The following is a 23,582-nucleotide window of genomic DNA, read 5'->3' as shown; positions in this document are numbered from 1 at the left end:
AAATTTTATAAACCGCATTCAAGCAGCTGATTATTATTATTATTATTATTATTATTATTATTATTATTATTATTATTATTATATTTCAATTGACAAATTGTAAGGTGTGTCTAACTCACGAGATTAAATGTTTAAAATCCTTTTCTTTTTATTTTATCATTTAGTTATTAATTATTAATAAAATAAACTGTTATTTTATTCGAATTATTTTGTTTAATGAGTAAACCTGACTCCTATAGTATTAGAAGCATGGCTTTAGTATGAATAAGTAAAGTTATCTGTAGTTGTGTGATCCTCCAATAAATTCAGGGTCCGGCGAGCTATTCTACCGGAGGAAACCTTCCAAGAAACATTCGGGGTGAGGCCTTCCAGCCTTCCGCAACGTTACAAGTTTATTCCCTTGATAAAGCCATTCGAAAAGTATTGTTCTCCTTTAATTATAACTAATAAAAAATTCACTGAATTAATGAAAATATCCCGTTCTATATCATAATCAAGTAGTAAATGGTTTTATTATATTGAGGCAAAAAGACTAATATTAAATATTTGTATTCACTCATTTTTGCATAATGTGACGATTGGTTTTTTCATCACAATATTGTTCGAAATGTTACGTTGATTATGTTACCCATATAGAAATAATATATATAAAAACATACATACAATCACCAATCATATTTGAAAACCTCCACACGGAGAGAAAAATATGGAAATCATTCCTATAATTTTAATGAAATGTTTTCTTATACCATTTTAGGAGCGATTACTTAAATTATGGGAATTGTACCCATAAGTTTTGGAAAATTTTACTATAATTATGGGAATGGTTCCTATAACTATAGGAACGATACCTATAATTATAACTGTAATATCGGCATGATTCCCATAATATATAGGAATAGTTTCTATAATATTATAAGAACCATTCCTATAATATTATAGGAACCATTCATATAATATTATGGGAACCATTCCGATATTATTATAGTGATGATGCCTAATAATATTGAGATATTTATCATTACAACTCAAGTTATTTGTGACTTCGATGACCACTTTGAAGCATTTGAAATTATTAGTAATTTCGATAATTTTACTTGCTTCCCAATAACATCATTTGAAATATGTAAAGTAAGTAATATTGTTCATATAAACAATAAAAGTTACATACCCAAAAGGTGGATTTAATAAATATTCAACGTGTGCATTGTAAATAAATAATTTGTTTTCAAAATAAAATGAAATTGTAAAAATAAACAATGAATTTCCATATCTACTTTGCTCCTCTAATTGTATAGTAAGAAAATATCCCTTTTATTAGAGAAACTTAAAAATTGCTACAATATTTTTCAATATTATCTAACACAATAATAACTGAGTTGGAATAAACAATTTAAGATTAAATATACACGTGAATAAAAATTATGAAAAAGAAATTTTTTCACTCTAGTGAAAGATCAATTTTTATTTACAAAAAAAAATTTATTAGCAAAAAAATATATCATTATTACTTTATATTTTTGATGTGATTACTTTATTATTATGAACATAAACATTTTTCTATTATTATGTGCGTCATTTCCATAATATTATAGGAACCATTCCTATAATATTATAGGGACCATTCCTATAATATTATAGGATTCATTCCTTTAATAATATAGGGACCATTCCTATAATATTATAGGAACCATTCCCATAATATATTGAAGCTGTTCCATTATTATATAGGAATGTTTCCAATAAAATATAGGTATGGTTCCCATAATGAGTATAGGATTGATACCTACAATGATCATTTTACTATAGGAACCATTCCCATAATTTTTGGAAAGATTGCTATAAATTTCTCTCTGTGTATATTTACATTGTAACGTGGTAGATTTTTTTATTCACGTCGAATACTTGGCGTGAAGTTAACCTTTCAAGCTTCAAAGTGTATATTATAGATCGGCATATAAACAATAAAATTAAATATTGCTATCGAAAACGGACTAAAACTGGGATCGATGCGCAAAATTAAAAAAAATATCAATAGTGAAATAATAAATTTACCATCTTCAATTTATCAATCAAAAGTCAAAATTTAATTAGAAGTCTTAGTAACTCCGAAAATTATGACGTTACTTCAAAATTAAACTAGTTTTTATGTTTAATTCGCTGGAGAGTAAAACATGTTGAGATAAATTTGTGAACATCTTCATTGTCCAAAAAAATCCACAGAACCCCACATTTATATAATTACCAATATTTTAAATAAAATGGCGCAGTAGTTCTACTAAAATTTCAGCTTAGGAAATTCCATATATATAGCTTACAAGCTGTAACTTTATAATTGTTTGATGACGCTTAGTATTACTCATACTGTTAACTTTATATTATATCGAAGAGTTGAATAGTTGATGTAAAGGATGCTTGAATGAACACTGTTAAATTATTTAAGATAGCATAATGCAGTAGAAATTTACCAGAATATAAAATATTGGGTCACAAAGAAATTATTTATTCTAACTTAATTAATTAATTAACTAATTTTCGTGGTCACATGGCTGTGTTTTCAGTAAACAAATGCATATTTTATCCCATGGACTCTATTACAAATGGTCCGTATCATATTATATTAGAAACATAAATACACCGGGGTGAATACATATGAACTATCTACCAAAACGGTTATTCCTCTCACAAATAATAAATACACTACGAATTACACTGCGTTGAAGTTGGCCCTGGTTTCCAAGTATCCTATTGGGACCTCATAATTCACCCTATAAAAAATTAAACTTCACAGCTACTGCAATACACCGCGATGCTTTGCTAATTTATCGTCAATTCTCATGACGATTCCTGGAATGATGACTACTTTTTTTTCAAGCCCATGGGTCATGCTTTGATTTCTGTCATTAATATTAGTTTTGCAGTAGTTATTAATATTAATAACTTTCGAACCGAAATGTACCTATATACATCTATTTGTTTTCCCAAGATGACATGTCATATTTATTGCACTCATTTACGTAAAGATCTTCGTAAGTAAAACATCCCCGCTGTCAACTTCGAATCGCAATTAAAAGCAAATTTAGATGTCAGCACTTAAAATGTTTAAGTAGAATTTAATCGGTCACATTAAAAGCGAATAAGTGTGAAAAGAATAAAACGAAATGATAATTTATATGGTTGGAGAAAAGTTTTTTTTTTTTTTTCATTTGTTCTAAAGCAGAATGTAAGGTTAAAACAAAGAGCAAGAAGTTTATTGATAAAAATAAATTAATTCACTGATTTAAATAAACTTTGTAGATTACGCTTGGGATTCTTTTTTCTCAACTAGATTTATTGCAAATTAGAGTTAATTGAACAAATAATATATATATATATATATATATATATATATATATATATATATATATATATATATATATATATATATATATATACAGTAGCGCTTCAAAAGTATTTTGACAAATATATTTAATAGTTTAATTAAAAATAAAAATATGAAACACAATAATCATTTATTTATTTTTTTAACACCTTTTGAATAAACTACAGAATAGTGTCAAAGAGGTTCTTATTCGTAATAAAAGAAAGTTTAATTTTTAAAATATTAGGAAAATGGTGGCTCAAAAGTATTTTGACATTTTTGAAAAACTAATTTAACGCATAATTATAATTTACAGCAATAAATATATTAGTATTTAGTAGCATATCCCTTTGGCTTTTATGACAGCCTTGCATCGCTCCGGGCATTGAGTCGATTAATTTTGTAATCGACTTATTGGAATTTGATCCCACTCATTTTTTAGAGTTTCAAACAAAGCGTTTTTGTTTGAATAATTTTGGGTTTTACACTACGTTTCAATTCTTCCCAGATATTTTCTATCGGATTCAAGTCGGGACTTTGACTTGGCCACTCAAGAACTTTAACTTTTTCACGATTTAATAAGTCACTAATATGCTTTGATCTGTGTTTGGGATCATTGTCTTGTTGAAAATACCACTTAGCTGGCATGTGATGTTTAGCATATGGTAACATCTGAGACTTTAATATATTTGCATACATGAACCGATCCATTTTTCCTTCTATTCGAACTAATGGTCCAACTCCAGACCGTGAAAAACATCCCCAAACCATCACACTACCACCTCTATGTTTAACTGTGGGTATTTGATACCGATAATCGTATTTTTGTTTACTGGACGCCGAATGTACTTGATACCATCAGATGACATTAAATTAAATTTACTTTCGTCACTCCATAAAACTTTAGACCACTCTAAACTTGACCACGATATATGCCATTTCGCGAACTCAAGACGAGACTTCCTGTTTTTTTTCGATATTAAAGGTTTTTTAGCCGGTCTTCGGCCATATAACCCTAGGACCTTTAAGCGTCGTTTAACAGTAGAAACATGAATATCTACGTTATATTTTTCTTTTAATTCATTTTTTATCATTATAGCGGACATCCGTATATCATTTGCTGATAACTTTTTTATAATATGATCGATGTAAGAAGAAGTTTTTCTTGGGCGGCCTGTTCGAGGCTTACTTTCGACATTTTTTTTTTGTTATAGACTTTATTCCATAAGCTAATTAACTGTCGAGACACTTTAAACAAACGAGCAACTTCTGTTTGTTTCAATCCTTGTTTTAATGCATTAATAACGGCTTTTTTAAAATCACTAGAATATTCCTTGCACTTAGGCATATTGGAGTAACCACAACAAGTAAGTATATGTACTAATAAAAACTAAGGAACAAGTAATCTGCGAGAGTTTTTCAAGTCAAATGCGTGTCAAAATACTTTTGAGCTCACGGTAAGTCAAGTACGTTCGGTGGCGCGGTGTGTAAACAAACAAATTGTAATTTGATACGCTTAAATAGTCGCAATTACACTACTCTACATTATACTCAATAAATTTTCCGATAGGCTTTTATTTTAAAAAATATCAAAAAAATTTTATGTTGTCAAAATACTTTTGAGCGCTACTGTATATATATATATATATATAGTACCGTATACAAAAATTAGAAATTATTAAATATTATAAGTGAAACATTGCGTCATAATAGAAACAGAAGTTATTCATTTTGAACTACACTGAAAAAAAAAAATTAGGACGACGGTTGACCTTAAAGGCCATCCCTGCAACTTCCCGCTCATTTTGTACTTAAGCGCTCAAAAATTACACATTACGTTTTTGAGCTCTTCGAGCTCACAAATATGATTATTGTGTCATTTTGAGCTCTTTGAGCTCAAAACTAATAGCAGTTTAATAAAACACAATTTTTTGAATTTTCAAACGGCAATAACTTTTGAATTAATGAACCGATTTTTACGCGATTGGCAGCATTCAACGCAGTTTTTAAAGCCCCATGAAGAATCTTCAAGTTTAAATTGATCGAGCCAGGAATTTCAAAGTAATTACTAAAAAAACACTTTTTTCGGTTTTCTTTCGACAACTCACGAACGAATCAACCGATTTTGGCCGGGCTTACAGTGATCGGCGTGGTTTTTTGATCTTAAGAGCTGATTAGATTTTGGAATTGATCAGTAAAGTCATTTAAAAGTAATTCCAAAAAAACCACATTTCAAAACATCGTTTTTTTTTTTTTATTAACTCCTAAACGGCTCGACTGATCAATTCCAAAAACTAATCCGCTCTTAAATTTAAAAAACCACGTCGATTGCCACCAGTCCCGTCAAAATTGGTTGATTCGTTCGAGAGTTATCGGAAACGAAAAATTTCGAAAAAAGTTTTTTTTTACATAACTTCGACATTTCTTTTTGTATCATATTTAATGAAATGAAATAATTATTAGAGCCCAAAAAACCACGTCGATCGCCACCAAGAACGTGAAAATCGGTTAATTGGTTCATGAGTTATCGTAGTCGAAAAAATTCGGAAAAAGTGAATTTTTCAAATTTCTCTAAAATTTTCGGTTCAATCAGTTTGTGTTCGAAAAATATATTATAGAATTTGAAAAACTGCGTGGAATATTGCCAACCGAGTGAAAATCGGTTCATTCATTCAGAAGTTATTGCGGTTTGAAAATACTGTTTTATTAAACTGCTATCAGACTTTTGAGCTCGAAGAGCTCAAAAGCTTAGAACAGCTAACTCTTTGAGCTCGGAGAGGTTGAAATAACACATAAATTCTATTTTCGAGCTTAAAGAGCTCAAAAACGTTAAAGTACAATTTTAAGCGCTTAGATATGGAATTAGCGGGAAGTTGCAGGGATGGCCTTTAGGGTCAACCGTTTTCCAGATTTTTTTTCGGTGTATTGATGACATAATAACTACACATAGAAAAAAACATTAACTTGATTCAAGAGAAAAATTCTTAAACCAAGAATATAATTTCAAAGAGGGTAATTGTCTTGAATCAAGACGAAAAATTCTAAAATTAAGTACAATTTCCTTAAATCAAGAAAAATGTTCTTAAATCAAGAATTTTTCTACTCAAATCAAGAATATTGAGCTCTTCAAAAATATATACTTGACTCAAGAACATTATTTTTTTCTATGCATACTAAAGGTATGCGAATATTCGAAACTTCGAATTATTCGAGACAAATCAAATCAAATAATTCGATTCAAAATCCAATTTGACGATTTAAAATACAATATGTATACACAGATTAAATGAGAAATATCAAATGAGATAATTTGTCACGTCAGGGTAAAATACTCTTACATTAATACGTAGTTCAAAAGTTAAATATTGAATACGTCATTAGAAAATATATTAACTGAAGTATATCTGTTTTACATTTCAGATAAGCCGGTGATGACATTACGAATGGGCTCATCTATAAACCCCAAAGTTATCAAAGAAGGTGATGATGTTTACTTTGAATGTAACGTGAAAGCTAATCCCCCAGTGTCAAAGTTATCCTGGTATCATAAGGTAAACTGAATGGCTTAATACTATTACTATCACTATATATTTATTCTAAAACACAGTTGTAATTATCGCGGATCATTAAACATGCCTGACTATCTAACTATGATAATTTTATTAGCCGCAAATTAATGTACATATAATATTACAGCCAAAATTGATAAATATAATTTGATAATACCACATAATTAACATATACGAGAATTTCAATATAATTGTTCTCGTGAATAAATTATTATATGCTTATGATTGTATAATGTACTAACAGCAGATTTTAGTTGTTGGTATTAACGTTTACTTATTCAACAACATATAAATTCATTACCACACAAAATGCCCCAATCTTTAGTATCACCTACCACAATTCAAAATTGTTTATCTGAATTTTAATTATTACAGCCACTATGAGCAGCAATAGAAAAAAAATTCAAATTCGACGATGTGTATTGAATTGATAAAATGTAAGAAAGGGAGAGACAAAACGAGATAAGGGCGAAGGAGAGTAGTTCAAAAATTTCGAAAAATATTTTTTACTCTGAAAATCTTCTGCAATATTAAAAAATATATTTTGTTTGGAAAAAGAACAAGAAAATTTTGATTATTTCAAAAGATTGAAATAAAATTAATTTTCCGAATGATTCTAACACAGTCGAAAATAATTTTTAACGCGATTGTGCATCATTAGTAAAGAAAAAATTTTTGCTTGAAATCAGTCACGTCACAGATGCCACAAGAGTGTATCAAGAAATTCAAATTTCCCAAATAATTTTTAACTTCCCGCTAAGAAAATTGAAAATTTTCAAAAATCGGGAAGTTATTGGTTTTACCCCATTTTTCAAAAATCGATTTTTCATCGGATCTCGACGTTTCGAGGTCCTAGGAAGCTTTCTTGACTATTTTCACGATGATGTCCGTACGTTTGCTGTGTGTGTGTGTGTGTGTGTGTGTGTGTGTGTGTGTGTGTGTGTGTGTGTAAACCTCTCGTAACTTTTGAAAGGCTTGACCGATTTCATCGCGGTTGGTGTCATTCGAAAGGTCTTCGCCAAACTTAGATTCTCTGTAAGTTGAAACCGATCCGGACCAGTGGATTTCGAGAAATTGCAAAAAAAGTGACAAAAAAAGTTGTTTTTTTCATTTTTTTTAAATATCTCCGAATTGGCTGAACTGATCAACTTCAAAAACTAATCAGCTTTTAACCTTGAAAACCGGCATTGATCCCTCATAGAGTGTCAGAATCGGTTGATGCGTTCGTCAGATATCGTTGTCGAAAAAAAATCGAAAAAAGTGTTTTTTTGTAATAACTCCGAAATTTTTTATTAGATCAATTTTTTTGTTTTAAATTTTTTATAAAGCTTAAAAAACCACATCGATCACCGCCTACCGCGTGAAAATCGGTTGATTTATTAAAAAGTTACAGCAGTTTGAAACTTAAAAAAATCGTGTTTCATCGAATTTTGATAAGACTTTTGATCTCGAATGCATAGCAAAGCTATCTCTTTGAGCTCGGAAAGTTCAAAAAAACACATAAATTGTATTTTTGAGCTCGAAGAGCTCAAAAACGTCATGAGTACAATTTTAAGCGCCTAGGTATGGAATTAGCGGGAAGTTGCAGGGATGGCCTTCAGGGTCAACCGTTTTTCTAACTTTTTTTTTTTTTTTTATACTTGTGAATGATAATTTCGTTGATTTCCGAATAAAGAATTTTCTGACATGGCCTGGAATTTTTTTTTTTAATTTTCCATTGAAAGTCAAGCATGAACAGATCAGGCCTAATATGGTTGGACCTATCATACACAGCTGTATATGACGATATCAATGGCGACAATTCAAAAATTTTCTTCGTTACTCTGAAAAGAATCAACAAGACAGCAAAATCTTTTGAATGGATTGACCAAAATTGATCCAGTTTGCAGCATTTAATACAATTTTTAAGAACGAAATGCTTTTTAAACACACAAACAGAACTATACCTTCTCGTGGAAGTAGTTAAAACAGTTTCTTAGGACCTCAAAACGTGAAGATCCGATAAGAACTCGATTTTTAAATAAAGATTCATTGTATTTAATTTTTCAAAAGTTTAATTTTTTTCTGAGTACCTCGTTTCGCCCCTTTCTCCCTTAATAGTCCTATATTATAAAATAGATGAAAGTCTTGAAGTTAGTCAAAGGTCGAAACTCGCAAAAAACGGGCCACGATTCATTATTGGTTAAAATTTAGGCGCGCGCGTAGCGCGCTATTCAAATTTCTAGTATATTATTATTCTTAAAAGTTTGTTTGATTAGTTTTCCATATACATTTTAAGTCATTTATTTTAAAGCAACAGATTTTAAAAATTTCAAACTAAATTTCATTTATCAAAATACCAGTGATATTTTATTATTATAAAAGTAAAAAAATCAGAAACGAGAAAACTTTTCAAATTAATAGTATCAGAAGACTTATTTGGACCCGTCAAACTCAGGAAAATAAACCTCCAAGATGAAAAAAAAATCTATAAAGAAAAGTTAAATGAGAATAATCTGAAGATGGTATAAAATAAGTATTGTATTGTCTAAAGAAGAATTTTTAAGAATAGAAACGTCAAGAATAGAGTCGATTTCACGAGCAGAAACTCGTTTTCTCAACAAACTTACCACCTTCATGTGGAAACTTCAATTACGTAGCCAACAAACCCTCACTACCTGCATCAAATAAAACGGATCTCAGGCGTTAAATTCTTTTCCACATATCCAACATCTTTTTATTATACTTCTTTTCTGGTTTTGTTGTATTTTTTTTGTTTTTTTTTTTTTTTTTTTTTTTTTTCATTTACTGTACTCTTTTATTATATATAAAAGATTTTCTGAAAACAGGATTAACAGGTACATGCATACATGCCAGAAATAATGTATTTATAGAAAAAGAGTCAGTAAAAATACTGGAAAAATATAATTCAAGATTTGGATATCTCATTAGAGTAAATTTACATGATTCTCACTAGTTAAATCCACTTTTTCTTATTTATACCCGTGAAAAATATTTTGATCAAGCTTGATATGAGCTGATAAGGCCATATAAAAATTTTTGATCTATTCATATTGTCGCGTAGAGATTTTTAACGACAATTTGTTAGGGGGTTATGTGTTTGTTTTAATGTTTTCTTTAGTTTATTTTATTTTAAAGATTAACGAATATATTAATTTAATTTTCTTTATTTATAAAAACTAATGAAGATCAACTAATACAAATTAATACATAAAATAGTGAAATTGAATTTAAAGTTTGGGAGCAAGACGTTCGCGGAGACGTTATGTTTGTATGTATTATCTGTTTTACGTTTATCGGTAGACTGTTGTAATTTTGTCAAAGTTTAAGTTTGTTTCTTACTGTCTAAGTCACTGCATTTAGAAGGGATGTTTTACGTTTTTGATTGGTCAGGAAAAGTTGTGTAGGCGTGTTTAAAGGGTGTTGTCAATATGGAACAGATAGTAGAGGTGACAAATGTAGATAGAGAAACATGCTTTGACAGAGTGAGATAGCGTTAGTGGCCCAAAAGGGTCAGCTAACGTGGGACTTATTTTTATCTCATGCTCTTTACTGAGCACTCTATTTGAGCTCTCTATTTAAGATTTATGTATATAAAAAAACTATCAAAAATTGAATTTATTAAAAGAATAATTTTCAAAATCAATTAGTTTATTTCGTAGAATAATTTAATGAAATAAAAGGATATGAAAAGTCAATAAAAATTAAGATGATTATCACAATAATAAATTATTATAAATTACAATTGAAATAATAATATGATTTTAATTATTTATTAGCAATGAGTATAATTATATCAATCGACAATTTTTTAAAAGTATAAACAATTTACAAAAATAATGATACACTGTAAAAAGCGTAGTGTTAAATGTGACTCCATTTTAACACCGCTATGTAACACCTGTGTATTAACACCGGTGTAGCGGTGCTGATTTTGCGGTGTTAAAATCCGGTGTTAAACCGGTGTAATACCGGTGGTAACAGTAGAATAAATTTACGCCGTATCGAGTATGAATATTACATAATCCATAAAACACTAATAATTAATATTCAATATTTACTGTAAAATGAGACAAAGTAACATTTATTTAAGAATTTTCAATCTATAAACATTACGCAGAAATCGATTTCTTAATGAAACAAATGTTATACAACAAGTTAAAGTAATATTTACAATATTAAATGTTTAGGAACAATATAATAATTATTTTTATCGTAATCATGATGTTTCTCATAAATATAACATTTCTTAAAACATGATAAATTAATAATTTGATAACTTTGCTTTTTTTTTCAGATATTTCATTTGTACATAAACTCATATTATAACACATAGTCTCTTAAGTAGCTCATAATACTAGCATTATTATATTATCATTATGAAGGAAAATTCCTTTTAATTTCTTACCGTAAATGGGTAATTCGTAAATTCTTAAATTGTCCCAAAACGTCCTAAAAATTGTCTAAAAACTTTTCATCCATTAATTTCGGGACAAATCTACAGCTGTGCAAAAATAAAATTATCTCTATGAAAATCATTTAAAAAAAAAAACAACATTCAAAATTATCGTAAAATGGTTCAAATTTGTTATTAAAACACACTAACCCTGTCCAAAAATGTTCAACAACTTTATCAAAAATATCCGAAAAAATTCTAATAAGTATTCAAAATATGTTCTCAAATAGTTACATAAATGTATTAAGGTTATTCAAAAAAGGTTCCACATAAGATTTAAGGATAAAATTTCAACTTAATTGCTTCAAATAAATTGGGCATTAATTCTTAAAATTATCTTAGAAGTATTCCAAAAAAATAGTTAAAAAAAAATACTTTAAAAGTTATGAAATAATTACTAAAATGCACTATTTTGAAGTTTCCTGATTATTTATATGGATGTTCCAAAAATGCTCCCCAAAGTGCTCCGGGGTCCATTTTTTACATCAAAATTTTTACAGTGTATTTATTTTAATTAAAAATTTTTATCTACTTAATATTTTATTATTTTAAACTTTCTAAATTATTAAATCTTAACTTTTTGATTTGATTTATTTTTGATTATTAAACATAAAAAAGTTTAATTATAAAAATTGAGTTAGTTAAAATACTATCAACACCGGAAAATTTATAACAACCGATTTAACACCGAAAAAATGAGTTTACACCAGCGAACGGCAAGCCATTGTTACTAAGCTATAATCATTTCGGTGTTGAATTTAACACCGGAATTTTTAACACCGTACAACCGCATGGACTCAGACCGGTTTTTTTTACAGTGGTAGAACAGAAAAACGCTTAAAACTTAAATTTAAATTTGGTTTAAAAATTAAGTTTTTCTAGATAAATTCCTATTTAGCTATATTTTTAATGCCTATTTATAATATAAACTTCGAATTAACTCATTTTTCATATTGGACATTATATTGATAAATATTCATTAGGTAGTCATTAGTCAATTCATGATAACTTCATAACAAATATTTCTTCTTGGAGGTTATGAAATATGTCAATACACAATAAGATTGTATGCGAAATACGAAAACTACAGCGAGACGTTTAGCTCTCTCACATCAATCTCTCATATGGCTCCTCCCACCGAACCCGTATATTATTTTTTTGTGAGCTATCTAACGTATTTTTGTCAGTGGCGACCTAGTAAAATGGTTCTAGTAACAAATCAAACAGATGGCTAAGTGGGGATAGCTACTTATTACATAGCAACTCCGGGTCGAAAAATTTAAACTGGATTTTAAGCTAAATGATCTGCATACTTGAACTTATATTGGATCTGTATTTGAACTTTTTAAAAAACATTTTCATCTATATTTTGATCTACTATTCAAATTATTTTTGATCTGTTTTAAGTCTAAAATAACTTCTTAGTAAAATAATTGAGCAGCTATGAAATATTTTGTATGCCAAGTTTCTAATCTAATGAGACTAAAAAGTTTTAAAAGTTTGATCGGTTTCTTTTTAGTCTAGTTAATTTGTAGGTGGGACTTTATGTATTGTTTTCAAATTCAATATGAAATCTTATACTGCTTTTTGATCTACAAATTTTCACTCTAAATGTTCGGAATTAGCCAACAAAGTCGACTAAGATAGTGACTTGAAAATTTCTTTGGACCTCACAAGTATCTCACATTAAAAATTATAAGTCGCATTTATTTGAAAAAATAAATTAATTTATAATATACTTCACAAGTGCGCTCTCTTGTTTTATGAACTGAACGTCGATTATAACCTTACATCTGTTATATTTATTTGTCATAGCTTAACATTTCATGGATTATAAAAGTTTTGTAACTGCGAATATTAGCTGCAGTGATAACTAATAAATTTGTATTAACATACGTATATAAAATACCTCATCGTTTGATTATGGATCTAAATCTAGAGTTTTCTAATTATCGTTATTAAACACAATGTGAATACATCGACAAGATTAAAATGTTGACAAGATGACAAGATTAATGTTAAATTTTATACTTTCACGCATCATTTAATGAGCGTTAGCTCACTATTTGGCAGTGCGAAGAATACCGCTTGGTATACATTGCACTATTTAGAAATAGTGGAATAGTCACTATTTCAATTTCAGAGAATGAAAAGCTGTGCCCTGTAGAGGATCTTCGAGGACATGAATAAAATAATAATAAATAAATAAATATATTATTATTTTTTTTTTTTTTTATTATTATTATTACTATCTAATTCGTAACAGGTCTGTTTTTTGATCTACAGGCGTGATCAAAACCGACTAAAAATTATGCAACAGTTTTGGTCTGTTTTTTTGACCTTGATGCGATCAAAACCAGTTAAATGATTGTGACAAAAAAAGTTCGATTTTTGGTCTTGAAAACAATAGAAAACAATTTTATTATAACATTAAAAATGATCTGAAATTGGTCTGAATTTTGGGAATAGTACGGGCAAAAAACAGATTAAATTCTTTATATAAAAATAGATGCAACATAATAAAATTGTAAATTGAATGAAAATATTAAAAAATTTTTATTAATCATAAAACAGACTAAATTTTTGACCCGGGAATACAGTATTGTTTTGAGAGCGATATTTTTTTCCGTGTACGTCAAAAAATTTTTTCATGGGTTGACTTATATTAAGCTAAATGTAGACGTCGTACATCGATTAATTACTTTCGAAATTAGATTAGGTGTGATGTAACCCCATGTTACTCCATTTTGTATGTACCAATAATTACTCCGGAACAAATTGATATTTCGAGACCGGCTTTTTTTTTTTATTAGTTTAAGAATTCGATGACACTTCGGAAAAATGAAAATGCCGAGAGTTAATTTTTATCTAATTAACATTGATACAATTTTGTTTATTGTGTATTTGGATGTGAATGAGACGTCAAACAACCCCTACTAGTCATTATGTCTTTATGAAATCAGTTGATTCCACTTCGTAACAATTTTTGCGGTGTAAATTATTTGAAATATGAGGGATGTTCAACCCTAAGAGAGCCTCATATTGTGAGTAATTTCATACAGAACGCATTTGGCAATAGAAGCATTAGTTGGTAGAGGCTTTATGGGTGTAATTGGAACTGAATCTGCAGCCTTCAAGAAATCGAAAGCTAATTGTTGTTTCCTCGACGCACTGATGATTCAACGTGAATCATAAAGAGTAATCCTAAGAATGCACAGGTCACAAATGGAGCTAACTAATTAATAAGTGTATTAATTTGAAAATTCAGGGTAATCCCACCTCATTCTGCACTTTTCATCAAAGAAATGTGCTTAAAAATACATATAATAATTGCCGAAAACATAATGATGGATTTTTTCGACAGAAATTTGGAAAGCAGTATTTATGAATGGCTCACTCTTGACTGTCATAAACAATTTTAAAAATATTCTCACTTTATGAATGAGAAATACCGTCCATCACTGGACGTTGAGCTCACGACGGTAGTTCAGGACCAGTTAATGTGTGTATTCAGCCAAACAATCGCTATATTTTTGAAGCTATATTGAAGTTATTTTGAATTTCTGAGTCAAGCATTGTCACTCTCCCATTCATTCACTCATTCGTTCATTCAATGTCAAAACACACTTTCGGGAGTACACTTTGTCAATTTTAAAACCGAAACCAATAAATTGTTGCAGCATCCCCTCTATGGGATTTACTTCCTCCACTTCACTATACAACAAATATCTCTACCACTTTTTTCTTTCGATGCTCTACGTACCTTTCAACTTCTATTCAGTCAACATAAATGATTTAAAATATAGATAAAATGACTGTTTCTATGAACAAATATTATTTCGTGAATATTTATCAGTGTAGCAGAGATAGGAAGTGTTGGTTTCCGTATATTGAAAAATATTCTATCCGAGATTATTATGTATTCATGCATGCTTTCTATTAGACTATAAAATAAAAATATGTGTATAAACTCCTAGGAGTTATATTATAAATATTAAGCATGTATTTATATAGAGAACGCAAGACTCCCTGATACAGGAAACAGGTAATTACGGGATGTGGTTTCACTGCACGGTGACTGCACAATCTCGTACACCAATATAGCTTTCGGATAATGTAAACGATAGTTAATTCCGATAGGAATTCAGTTAAATCTTCAAGTTTTATATATTACACTAGCTTTTACTTCATTCACTCCGCTGGGCGCTTTATCGAATTGCATTTCTTAGATCTAGACTTGGAAATTTAATTAGAGTATCGTTTTGACTTGCACAGATTCTTCAAATTCCATCGAATTGGTATGTACCTTTTATCCTGGATAAATTACCCATGTGATCAGTTCTAGCTAATATTCATTGTAACTCTCTAATGTGCGATTTATTATGTAACATTCCCATGGCTTTCTTTACAAATATGAATAATAATTGATATGAAAAATTGTAAAATTTGAAATGAGCATTGAAGTTTCCTTAAAGTTAAAGAAATTACAGGTCTCATAAGTGAAGGAATTTTGCCTTAGCTTCAAGGTAAGCGACAAATTTTTCCTGTTTATCAAAATTTTTCCTTTCTCAGTGACATCAATTTTTATAGAAAATTAATTTTAGCATGTTTTTTTACGAATTTTCATTAAAGATGAGCCGAATTTATTTTCCACATATCAAGTGTTGGGAAAATACATTCATTTTTACTCTGTTAAGTATTTCTCGCAATGTGTGGGAGGGTGTAGGTGTGGAGGGGCGCAGAAAGCAGTGTGAGTGGGTCTTTAGTCTCGAATATGTAAGGAAAAGATTTAATATAATCTAAGTTTATGTTCATAAGTCCATAAAAAAAACAAAGGAATTAAAAAGCAAATGCCTGTCTTTTGTTTTTATTTACGGGAAAAATTTTTATAAAAGTGCAAATCGTAAAAAAATGAGAAAGGGTTGATAAAATCGAAAAAATAAGTAGTCTATAATCATTTACGGAAAATTCTGCGTCGAATGGTCGTGCAGTCCCATCCTGATAGATTCAGTAATTTTGACTTTTGATGGAGCTGTCAAAGGAACCCTATTTTGCTTTATATATATGATAGATAGATAATAGATGGGCTATTTTCATAAATTAGAGTTAGAGTAGAAGTACCGTTTGTGGCTGCTGTACCATTTATGGCACATTTATTGTTTAAATAAACGATAGAAAATGAATTTAATATTAATAAACCATTACACTCCAATTTGTTTTAATATAAATTTTTTAAAACTCAACAAAAATATGTAAGTTATAATATTATAATTTTTTATAAATTAATCTTTCAAATGATTCTGGGCCAAAACGATACTTCTATCCTTATTCAGTTAATGACACCAATGTAATATATTATGTGATGATGAACGTGTGAAGAATTTAATTAAAATATTTTCAACGTAGTTCAACTTCTTTCGGGCTATGTATGCACATATTTTTATTAATATTTATGTGATAAAAATTATTTTTCAGCATTATTTATGGAATGCAGGAATTTATCATTTATCTTTATACTTTCATGTCTTTTTGCTTCTTTCTTTTGTTATTTTTTGGTACGTATTCCTAGAAATGAAATCAGTCATGTTTTATCCATTAATTTCCCATCAACGATTCTGTAGAAGATGTGTTCATGCTTTATATGTATTAGCTGAGTTACACATAACGCAAATAATAAATCACGTAAAAACATTACTTGAATGAATATTGATCGCGTGTGTGATGAAATCAATCGTGCTATAAAAATTTTTATGACAGTAAAAAGAATTTTTATAATTATATTTATTCATGTTCGCTGAAATAAGTCACGTTTTCATTTAAGTAACCTGTTTTCACTCTTAAAATGTAATATTGAAGCATAACCATCTCAATAGAAGCCAACCTGTAATCAGAAAAATAGAATTAGGTAGAGTTGCAAACCTGAAGTTTTAACTCCATATCACTACTAATTATTCAAATTTCTTGCATTTCATAACTGACTTAATATTTTAAAACCTCGATTTAATAACAAAAATTAATTTTTTAAAGTTGATTAAAAATGTAGTTTTTAATTAGGACGGTTAAGAAAAGATTGAAATTAAATTATTAGAAGCTTGTAGAGTACATGAATTGTTTTGCATAAACATTGCTTTGAACTAGCTGTTAAATATATAAAGAAAGCAAATAAAATTTAAGGAAAACTTTTTATATTATTTTTTTAAAATTTTTTATATAAATTATTTTTAAGTTGTATTATTATTAAAGTTTAAAGTTCATTAACAACAATCTAGTTAGAAATTATTTTTATTTATTTGGACATTTTTTGGTTAGTTTCTGCGCTGACACGTTTACATGTAGACGATGTTGTGACTGTTACATAGTATACAATTGAAATCCTCGTGCTGCATAGGCCGACAGCCACGAAAATACGAAAGAAAGCGAGGACCATGCTGCTTCTGGCCAGAAAAGGCGCGTAGCGCGCATGCGTTAAGAGCAGGCCATAAAAGTTGCTCTTTCCTGGAGTAAAGTGCGTCCAGGGAAGAGCGTACTTTCGGCTAGGAGGAAGCAAGAAAATTTTTAACATATGTAAAGACTCGAAGGAGATTTATATTTTATATACTCACTTATATTCATTTATACATCTACAAGTAATAACTCGACAATGACTATTACGGAATGAGACAACTAATGAAAAGCCAATATAACTAAGGGATGACAATGACTGGGCGACGTTGTTCTAGGACCTAGGGACCCATCGCGTGAGTAGTCCCTCGCATGAAGGGTGGCGTCGGAATGCCCCTACCAACTTCCTTCTCTCACGCAGTCCTCTCTCAACCCTCAAGCTGAGGTGGGGGGGCCGGAGAGTCTTGTCACGAAGTCTCACGATACTCGACAGCCTTTCAGCCTCGGCAACAAGAATAGCATTGTTGCTTGGCTACATTTATTTTTGAATAATTTTACATAATAATTTATCAACTCTACAAAAAAGTTTGAATTTTTTTTTTTTTTGAGTCATGTGGATGTTTTCTTTCCTCCATTTTTCTTGGCATATGTTAGCCACTCTATGGCGAAATATTTAAAACATAATCAATTTTTAAGCCAAAACACATTACGATTAATTAGATTCTGTAAATTGTTACTTCAAAGAGTATATCTTTTACGACATAGTCTGAAATATTAAACATTTTATAAAGTAAATTATTCAAACTAGCTTTGCCCTATGGCGGTTGCTACAATGTCCCTTACAGAAATCTTCAGCTGCATTAAAAGCATAAGTTATACTGACGAGAAAAGTTAGTGGACAGGGTTTACGGACCCAAGAAAAAGTTAGCAGGTATTACCGGTTGGCTCGTGTGCGCTTAATTTCAAGAATGACCTTGTCCCTCATAGATTGTCTTCCTCCCCATTAACGTGTGCTCTCTCTCTTTGCTCTTGGTACGGATCTCAAGCGATTAGCTCGTCGTGAGCTCTTCATGGACGAAGAAATAAGCAAACGCAAGGGAATGCTGGCTGGTGACACTTTTGAGATGTTGGTTTGTGTACACTTGGCTTAGCTTCGTTTACCTAAACAAAATTTACATACATCTTCGTACGCGTATAAACTTTTATTCATGTGTAAGTTAAGTAGATTGTATATGTATACTGTGGCACATGTTGTTCAATCTTTCACATATACAGCTTCATGGGACCCTCAGGAGACTTTCTTAGGGCAACTTTTCTCCCAAAAAAAAGACATTAAGTCGCCGCAGGCCATTACTTTAACGATGAATCTGTTTATATCGTCAACTTAGTCCCTTATAAAAGCTAAGTCATTTTCGAAAGTTATTTTGATTAACTCTTCTCTGCGTACTTAGCTTAACTTTTTGGCTGAATATTCCAATTTTCTTCAGTTGAGAAGGTTAAGAAAAATAAAAGTGATGATTTACAAACGGAGTATCAAAACATTTCATTTCTTACCATTTTACTTTCTAAGCATATGTTGCGAATTCTGAAATTTACACAAAACAACGGTTAACTAAATAAAAAATGAATGCGAACTAGTGGCTATCTATTTAGTTATAAATTCTCTTCTTCAGGAGTTCATTCCATTTAAAGAGTACTTCTTTTATTTTTATAGTATTATTTAAATTAAAAGGTAATAAAGAAGTTAAATACTGCTTTGTTTAAATTTAATAATGCAATAGAATAATAAAAAAGAGATTTTATGTTGTATAGCTGTTTATACAAACTGACAAGTAATTGTAATTTTCAAATTGATAATTATAATAGTTTTTTATTTTTATCAGAATCGTCAATCTCTAAAATAAAAATAATATTCGCCCTGATTAATAAGAATTTTTTCTTTCATGGGAATACACAGTTCAAACGAAAAAAAAAGGTTTGTTTGACATCTTTTCGGTTCGTTATGTACAATATTAATTAAAATGAAAGTGAATTTCATTTAGATATGGCCTGATATGTCCTGATATAACGATATGTTTATATATGGTCATGGCTTATGCTTATATAGAATTTATGACCAAAGTTGGTGTTGAAAAATTTCCGGATTAAAGGGGCTCATGATCTCGTAATTATCTTCTTATAAAGGGAGTTAAGTTTGAGGTGTCAAGTAATAAGATAAAAAGAGATTATTTTTCACTTTCTCTTAAGAAGCTTATCTAACAAGAGTTTTTAGTTTATTAGAATTATTAAACCTTTTTTGAGTTTAATGCACGAAATATTAATTGACGTACACGTTTATGGAAGAAATAAAAAATTGAAAAATTATTATCAATAATTTTTCATTTCCCCGATTTATGAACTATAAATATTAGAAAAATATTTTTGCGGGCACTTTACTTAAAATGTTACCATTTCTCAATGAAAACAACACATGATTTATATTTTGTAAAAATCTCAATGCACTCTTTACACGTATAACTGAATTGCTCGCACTTGTTCTTTACGTATTTTATTTTTTAAGAGAAAAAATTATAACGTAGAAAGGGAGTTAATGTAAAAGTAGATTTTAGTTTTAATATCAGCCAATATTCATGTCCAAACTTCTATTCTGGTGTAAACTGTAACCGTTAACTCCATACGGTATAATATAAAGTGATGTTTAATATTAACTCTTAAAAAGCTAAAGTGAATTCAAAGTGAGATTTCTCTCTGATTTAAAACCGTTTTTTCATAATAACATATAATGATTTTTGAATTCTTGAAAACTACCAAAAATCGAAGGCAAAAATTTTTTTTTTACAATGTCAGGAGGATTATATTATTGTCGAAAAGCGAAGTACAATTATTTTTGGAATTCGTTTGATGAAATTCAAAAACGTTTTTTATAGATTTCAACTGAAAAATCAATATCGAATAACGAATATTAAAAAACAAGCGTAAATGTTTACATTTATTTTCTCGCCATTTTTATTTCATTCTTAATTGAGATTTTATTGTTTTTAATTTGTTGAAATAAATTGAACATTAATTTTTTTACCATCAACTCTTTTTAATTGCACGTCATTTTCTGAACTATTTCAGAAAGTTATTAGATTTGCTTGAGAAAGCAAATTTAAGAAACAATTAAAATTTCTTAACAATAATATTTTGACGATCGAGTATATAATTGTGCTAGAATACATTTTGCGTTCTCATCATTATCATTATTCATAAAAGGAGCACTCTTGTAAAGGATATAAACTTCTTTGTGTTATAAAATAAAATATTAAAACGAAAGAGAATTATCAATGACCAACAAAAATATTCCATTGTGTGTTTTATTCATTCATTAGTAAAAAAAAAAAAAAAAAAAAAAAAAAAGCAATACACATCTGACAGTTCCATAAAAAAAATATTTCCATCATTTATTATTGATTAAAAATAATTCTCGTAAAAAGCAGAAGCAGAAATTATTGACAATGCTTATTTCGAGTTCAAAAATATCCCTAAAATTCCTTTGGGCTAAAATGATTCATAAAAAAAAAATTTTCTGTGCCTCTGAGAAAAAAAAAAGAAATATCAAGCTGGACATGGAGTGCGATTATTTTTTTAATCTATAGCACCGCGAGTGAAAAAAGCTTTCAGAGAGAGAGAGATCTGCTGTGCCGAAATTGATCCAGTCATTCCTATATATTTATGATGATCATGATCTATGCGCATATAATACATTTTCAAAGGTACATATGTGCATAAATAATATTATTTTTCAGGATAAAGAATTACAGCACAACATAACAAGCGGAATTTTGTTGACCGGATCATTCTTTGGTGCTTCAAAGTATCACGCGTAATTCAGCGAGGTGATTATGTTTTGTTCATCAGCGAACAATGAAGGTGATTCGACTTCAAACGTAATCCAACTTGACGTGATGTGTGAGTACACTATTAATATAAAAATTTATCAAAAACATTATTTGTACTTTTATAATAGTAAAACTTGGTGAATGATGGAAACACATGAGGTTATAACAAAAACCCTATTAATTTGTCAACTAGTTGCGCCAACATGCAAGCGACCATGTAGTAAACTTTTGACGTAGTGTCATCAAAGTCGCTTTGGAAAGTCAACCCCATTCTCATTCAACGTGCCTGAACAGCACTACATGGGAGGGCTTTAAAAGCATGAGAAGTGATCAGTCTGGTGTGTGAGGTCCGACGACATAACAACTTTAGTCACCTTTCGTTGGACTTTCAATAGCAGCAGTGAGATACGAGATATTTCACCGGTTAGAATTTACCACCGACAGCATTATCCAGCCGACTTTAACTTTACACTCACTGTTACTGACATGGATTATGGAACTATTGGATGCTGGAGGCTGGTAACAGTATGAGGGGGAATCCAAAAAGAGCCCTGTTTTTACCCAGTAATTCACTGCAGGTTTTGTTACTAAATTACATTCGCCTCTATAAAACACATAACAAATGCAATTATATGTATATGCAATGCAACGGAATTCATGCACATGCACTCACTTTCCAAAAATAAATACTAAAAATTTCTCTACATTTTCACTTTTGTATTGTGTGTGCTGCTTGGCGTCTATGTGCTTGTGTGCTGATTTAGTATTCACAACTTACGAGCTTTGAATCGAGCTCGAATTACTTGTCAATATCCAGAAGCAGCTCAAAGAGACTTTTTACGGTCAACCACATGGCCACAAGCATATAAAAATGAATAAATAAATAAATGAAATATAAAATTATCTCCTATTTACTGGAGAAACAACTTAAAAAAATTCGGAGTTTTAACTTGGGAATTTTATTCATACCTAATAAATTAAAAATATTTTATAAATAAAAAACTGCAGTTGAACATTTCTATCATAAAAAGCGGGCAGACCACACAGTCAGGACTTTTTCGCTGAACTAAAATAACGTCCTTCAGAATAAAAAAATGGTTTGCATTGCACTTGTATTTGGACAATAATTATTAGGTATTATATGTGAGTACGTGGGAGAATAAAAGTAGTTTGAGAGAATAAAACGGCTGACGGATTTAATTTTGACACAACACCACGAGATTCAACAGCAATACCAAACGTGTCAGTATTTTCACGGACAACTACCTCTGGTATTCATGCGATATCGTCCACCGTATGAATTGGACTCATAATTTATTAACACCATCAACCTCATGTTATTTCTTAATATGCAATTACAAAGGGGTAAAACATAATATGCTTTTTAGTTTTTTATTATACAATAATAGTGAAAAGTTAATATTGTCACGTATTTTTTATCTTGAAGTACTCTATCATGTTATCATTGTTTTATGGGGTTCATTACTCTTCTGTTTTTCACATATATTATCCTTCGGCGAGGTAGTTTTTATCGGTAGAAATATACCCGTTAAAATGACATTGTTCTAGGCCGATTAATTAAGTTTGATTCACTTATAAAAATTTCACTTGATTCAAGAGAAAAAATCTCCAAGCCAAGAATATCGTTTCAAATTTAAGAAATTTTCTGCTCGGTCTCTTCATAAGGATAGGTTTAGTTCAAAGATTTTCTCTTTTAAATCAGCTTTCATTTTTTATCCGTGTCCAATTATAGGGGTACATTTTCATGATACACATTTTCCTTCCCGCTAAGAAAGAATTGAAAATTCCAAAAAAAATCGGGAGAGATTATTGTTTCGACCCCGTTTTTCGAAAATCGAGTTTCAATGAAGATCTCGACGTTTTGAGGTCCTAAGGGAGGCTTTACTGACTATTCCCGCGATGATGTCTGTATG

General features: G+C 29.7%; 1 protein-coding gene across 1 annotated transcript in view; it reads left to right on the top strand.

The window, feature by feature from the left end:
* LOC123275225 (protein turtle homolog B-like) overlaps positions 1-23,582 on the top strand; it is a 333,309-nt gene that overhangs the window by 243,101 nt on the left and 66,626 nt on the right. Inside the window, exon 9 of the mRNA XM_044743196.1 lies at positions 6,782-6,912. Coding sequence (XP_044599131.1) covers positions 6,782-6,912 — 131 coding nt within the window. The remainder of the gene's footprint in view (positions 1-6,781; positions 6,913-23,582) is intronic.

This window comes from Cotesia glomerata, linkage group LG1, assembly GCF_020080835.1.
Source record: "Cotesia glomerata isolate CgM1 linkage group LG1, MPM_Cglom_v2.3, whole genome shotgun sequence".
NCBI lineage: Eukaryota > Metazoa > Arthropoda > Insecta > Hymenoptera > Braconidae > Cotesia > Cotesia glomerata.
The sequence above is the reverse complement of the archived record's forward strand: the minus strand, read 5'-3'. Positions and strand labels throughout refer to the sequence as shown.